This window comes from Eutrigla gurnardus, assembly GCF_963514095.1.
Source record: "Eutrigla gurnardus genome assembly, chromosome: 16".
NCBI classification, from domain to species: Eukaryota; Metazoa; Chordata; class Actinopteri; order Perciformes; family Triglidae; genus Eutrigla; species Eutrigla gurnardus.
In genome coordinates this window covers 14,759,157-14,765,156 of record NC_139927.1, presented here as the reverse complement: position 1 = coordinate 14,765,156, position 6,000 = coordinate 14,759,157, and the positions used below count along the sequence as shown (strand labels likewise).

The following is a 6,000-nucleotide window of genomic DNA, read 5'->3' as shown; positions in this document are numbered from 1 at the left end:
TAAAGGACACGAAGCAATCACGAAAACAAGTGATCAGGTGAACTTCAGCCTCAAATCATCAACCACGGAGGCTGTTTTTGTTTTATATTGTGTCTGCAACTTATTCAACCGAGTAAAAGGCATAAATAGACAAACAGTGTGCACTTTATTTCCTTTTAAATTGACAGGCCACACTTTAAAATCAATCTCTTGGCCTGTGGGGTTTTTGTTTCTTCGCCTTTCTAAGTGAAGGCTTAAATGAACTTAAATAATTATTGTTGGCTCCCAGTCGGCCCACAAATCAAATTTTAAACTCCTTTATTGGTTTTCACATCTGTTCGCAGCCTGAAATCTGCATGTTTATCTGATAGGCTCCTTCTATATGTGACAAATATTACTTTACCTCAAGCTGTTTTCTTAATAGATTTATCAGTACCTGAGTTGCCGGTAGACTTGTGTGTAAAATAAGCCATATTGTGTTTTTAGTCGCCCACGTTTGCTCCTCTGACGGAACAGATACACTTTCATTGTAATCAATCCTGCTGTCTAAACAAAATATGCTGAAGTCGGATTTTTCTGTTTCACAAATTGGTGTTATCCTTGGATTAAGAAAACATGTTTGACAGATCTAAAACCGCACTAATGAATAGCTCCACCTCATTCCGACAGAGCGTTTTAGTGTCTTTCAGCTTCTTGTTTTGTTTTTCTGGTCCCCAACTTTACAGTTCAATCTAATGGCTCTCATCAGTCTTCCTTTCCCCAGCAACAAAGATCTGATTATCACATTATCTGACCAACCGGCAGACAGGCAAAGATAGAAACTCGTAGCCAGATATTAATTATGAATATTAGAATATTATCAGGATGCCAGGAACGCTTCTCTAAATGAATGCTATTTCTCCACGTAGGTCGGGTATCTAAACAGATTCATGTTTGAGATGTTTTCAAGCCCGTCGTATATCTGTGTTGTTCAGCTCATTATGGAGTTCTGTCCCCAAGTGGCCGAAAAAAAAATGATTGCAGCTTTAAAGTTCAACTTTAGGCTCATTACATTGTGACCAGGATAAACAGTTGATCGATTCCTCTCACTGCTAGCACCACCTCTAATGTGCCATGCACATTCCCCCGGTAAACAGTGTCTCCTCTGCTGAGAGATGGATGGATGTGATGTACTCATTTATCATTCAGGCCTCAGTGTGTCTGAAGAGGGACGTCAGGATGGCAGTGTGGGGGGAGGAAAGGCTGTGGTTACTAATGAGGGTTTATCACAATGATAAAACCTTCCTCATGCATCTTTCATACAAAGACCTGCGTAAGTATACAAACGGGATAGGCTGCGTGGCCTGGCATTAATGATGCGTGTCATCGCCATGAGAAGGCCAGCCGCTATAGAGGACCTCATTCTTTAGAAAATCAACTGATCATTCTAAAGGTCGTTTAATGTTAGAAAGTGTTTTAATTCTGTTTTTTATATATTATACACATCCAGACAAATTGATTATAATTAGATCAAACACCAAGTCTTTATAATCGTCATGTATTTACATGCATATTAAAAGTACAACTGCTAACATGTACAAGCAGGAAAACAGTCGACAGTTTGATATTCAGTTTGATAATTATTAAAGGTTACCCCATCTTCCAAATCTCATCAGTCAACACATTTGTTCCCATCAAGGACATCTTTAAAAAAAGAGTCAGGATTATAAGGTTTCACATTCAAAAAAGGTTGACAGATTACCTGAAACAGATGAGCACTGAAGTTTTTAAAAAACATTTCTCAAACAGGAGCCAACGGTTCATTTGATAGGGACTATTTTGAATACATTTGGTGCGCTACTGAGTATTTAGAGTGGAAGGACGGTAGCGGGAACAATTCATTGTTGGTTTTTGCCTTTATGTTGATTGGTTGACAATAAGAAAAATAAAATCAATATGTTTATCCTTCAATTTCAAGTTATGGGGCTCAATTCTCCAGATCTTTGTAGAGTTTCTGTAATATGGCGACAAGACAATCAGCATTCAGCAGATGCATATTGTATGTGGGTGTATATTTGGGAATTTTATAGTAGTTAGGCCTAAATTCTTGTTATCATCAATGTCCTCACAAATTGAAGCATCGTCATTCTTGAGAATGTCAATGTTGAGATTGGTAACAGCCACTTTTAAATAATAACTGTCCAACACAGAACCTCTCAACGGATTGTTACTCTACAGGGTTACAGATGGCTTTCATGTCGGTGAGAACAATGTGTCTGTAGCTGCGCTCCAGTCCCTCCATGAACTCCAGGTAGTCGGCAACCTTGAATCCCTGGATCGGCTCCTCCTGCAGGTAAAAAGAGAGCATTTAGAGATGGACTTATCAACATAATGTATAAGTTTTGTGTAACAGATCCTAGGTCGAGAGTCAAACAGAAGTTTCTAAAGTACTGTTTAATGGAACAGATTGTTATCACTACATTTTTTATATTTTTAGATTGTGTTAATTTAAACAATCTATTACTAAGTGTCCATGACATGATTGAGGTTTGCAGACGGATAACGGTTTAGCATTGGGGCAGAAGGTGGCTTATGTTATTATCAGACACTTTGTGTGAATAATTCAATACAATCATTTCAACAAAAATGCTTTGCACTCAATCTATTTCAAAGTCACAGGAAATCCAATTAACTCTCTGGGACTCCAATGCTGCAAAGCGCCAAAAAACAACAACCTTGCTTAGCTTTCAGGTAATGAGGTTTTATGCGTCGGCCAAGCAAAACGATATTTTAATAAGTACGAGCATCGCCACCATTCAGGTATACACATAAGGCATGTCTGCACACGCTGCCATATCGTCACCGTCTCAGAGACAAGAATCTATAAATATTTAGCTAATTTGTCCAGTCAAGAGTTGGGAGGGACACAGGACAGGGGGACTTCTTCTCTTTATTTCGGTCTGTCAGTCCGTCACTTTAGTCCAGACTGAAAAAACTCAACGACTGGATGGATTTCCATGAGATTTTGTAAAACAACATTTATAATCCTCAGAGGATGAAACCCAATTACTTTGGTGAGCCACCTGACTTTTCCTCTGGCTCCACCAGCAGGTCGACACACAACACACAGCTGTTGAATGGCTTGCCATCACATTCGGTGCAGACATTCATGGTTCCTTGAATAATGACTTCAGTCATGTTGGCAGGCCGTTGTTGGGATTTAGTTTGTAGCCTCAAACAGCTTCTTGTGTGGTTGTAAACCTTTGCTTTTGTTGAGTGGAAGGGAACTTTAAATTCAACAACTTGAGAAGGATAAACGGCTTTGGCTGAACAGCTCACAACACAACCATATTTAACCTGATATGACAGGTTATGTGTAAAACTTGCCGCCTTTGGAGAGGGCACAAGCCAAAAAGATTCAGTGTAATAATGTAATAATAATCGCTGTAACACTGCTTCATTCCCTTAGATCTGTGGTTTTACTTGTGATCCTGTAATACAAAGAAATGTCTATTCATGACCCTTTGTCAAAGAGCAGACTGTCACAAAAAAAGTCAAATCACCCACATCTCATATCTGTGCTGCCCTTGAAATGATCTCACTAGCACCTTAGATCACACAAGACTTCAGGTTCAGGATCTCGGGTTCCTTGACATCGTGCGTGAAGTGAAAGGAAAAGAAATGCAACAGACTACAGGCAAATGAAGGTTTCTATTATTGAATAGCAACAACTAGAGGGAGAGCAGGGGGTCGACAGTTCAGAGAGGATGAAGTGAAGTCAGGAAGAAATGAGTTTCCAGTCCGATAGTGGACTCTGCTCCTCTGATTATTAAGCAGGAATGTATAAAAACATAAAGCACACTGTATGAAGCTAGAAGGAGGAAAAAATTCCCCTTTGATTAAAAGTCACATTCTAGACTTGATTTACTGACTTTAATAAAGTGTAGGTTTATTGTCAGCAGCAGCAGCTACAATAACTGGTCTATTAAGACCATATTTTGTTTGTGTGAATGTCCTGTCCATCCCAGCGGATGTTCACTTCACCGGTATTCCTCTCTTTGTTAAAACGTAACTGGGCCACACCACAGTAAGGATAAAAAGTCTCCCACTTGTCAGATTCTTCACTTCAGCCAAGATTTTGCAGAGAGATTAATCCTGAAGAAACATCCAAACTAAAGTTGCTTGGCCCGTTCATTTATCGCACCAGGAAATGGCTGCTGACACAGTTAAACCCGTGAAGGAGAGAAGAGATAAGCAGGGGAAATCACTGGGGAGAGTATTTTTGGTCTGCTATGTTCTCTGGAAGAATTTAGGAGGGGGAAAGAAAAGCAAGATGCAAGGATGTGAGGTTGTAGGAATCGGGGCCTGACTAATGTGGGATTCTTTTATCACAAAGCTATGATCAGGTGAATATTCTCATGCTTAACAGGTGACGCGAGTTGCTTAATGTCCCCCATAATCTTTAAGAATGATTAACCATTAGCACTTCAGATCATTAGGTACACTAATTAATGCATTAATTGCAAAAGATTGCAATGCTTTCTTAAGCTTGTCCTCACATGAAAAAGGGAGTGGAGTTAATATTAAATGAGTCTGGATAGACAGTTAAATTAAGTTATATTGGAGTAAGTGCCTCTTTATTTTGGTTAAACATTTAGATTAATGCATTTTTACAGATTACAGAAATTAGTGTAAGAATATTATTTTCCAAGGCATTACAACTCTATACATTTGTCGAAAACTCCAGTACATTTTGGGGCATCATATCAGCCCAGATGGACCAATCAGTGCCACTCAAAGTGTCCATGTGATGAGTGACTTAGACTTACTACGTGCTAAAGTTGCAGCAACGTTCCCAATTAATGGCAGAAGCCGTATTCTCATTAGTATTACCAGTGATTTCAAACTTACACCCCAAGTCTGTGTTTGGTGCGTCGCTAGGGAGACGTCTGTATTTAAACCACCAATGTGATGCCCGTGGGCGCGTTTAGTGTTAAACAACTCATTAATGTACTTTTACTTAACTGTGACTGGACAGTTATTTTCTCTCATTGCCACTACTCCAGCACACAAGTAGGTAATTACAAAGTAGTTAACTTCCTTAGGGATAACGTCCTGTGGCTCGTCATATTTAATGGGCAGTGACGATTGGCTTTTTTTAACTTTTTTACAGCTGTTTCTACACATCGGAATTTGTTTGACAAATGATAAAAAAATATGAGGAAGGAAACCAAATCAAACATCATCTACTGTATGAGTATGACATGTATGTGGCGAGGCAATTAGTCTCTGAATGCAGTGCAACAAAACGGAGCTTTCCTTTGGGTTGAGGTCTCACATAGCCTCCGAGTCAGTGGCAGACACACAAACTTTGTCTCTTCCCGTCCACTTCTCCTCTCACCACCTCAGCTCGGCTGTAGTTAAGCTCCAGCTGCACTCTGAACGATTGTAACAAGTCAATTGGCTTTTCAAATTTTAATTTAGATGAAATATAGATATACCCCCCAGTGAGACAGGATAAGTGCAAGTCTGCGTGTGTGTGAATATTTAACAACAAAAAAAAAGAAATCCTCTAATACCACATCTGTCTGAGTCAAATCCTTCCTTCACATCGTTCCCACAGAGAGAGACAGAGGAGAAGAGACAAGACGACGCCATCGGACGCAAACCTGCGTGTCGAAAACTTTCATCAGTTCAGCTCAGGACGAGGATCGTCTCTCTCTCTCTCAAAGCTCTCTCTTTCACCAATATCTGATGCTACAGCTCATTAGAAGAGCTTCCTCTGATAACTGATCTTTTATTCACAAAAAAACTGTCAGCGGCGGGCTCGTAACGATGTTAACACCAGAGCCATCAAGCTGGAGACACGACGGACCGAGCCGCTTAATGAGTAATGACGATGAGCGATTCGTGTCGAGCCGTGGCCCGTTCACAATGCTGCTGTTCAAAGCTGCTTTTGATACTGGTAGATGGTAGACATCGACGAGGCCGGAACTTGAGACCTTTTGTGAAATCCCAGCAACCGCTCTTCAAACTCAGCGT

At 40.1% G+C, this 6,000-nt stretch overlaps 1 protein-coding gene across 2 annotated transcripts in view; it reads right to left on the bottom strand.

The window, feature by feature from the left end:
* Positions 1-1,536: 1,536 nt before the first annotated feature.
* The window catches only part of tbc1d32 (TBC1 domain family, member 32), a 63,902-nt gene continuing 59,438 nt past the window's right edge, over positions 1,537-6,000 (bottom strand). For both annotated transcript variants that reach the window (XM_084030340.1, XM_084030341.1), the window contains exon 34: positions 1,537-2,305. In XM_084030340.1, coding sequence (XP_083886466.1) covers positions 2,186-2,305 — 120 coding nt within the window. In that variant the 3' untranslated portion in view covers positions 1,537-2,185. The remainder of the gene's footprint in view (positions 2,306-6,000) is intronic.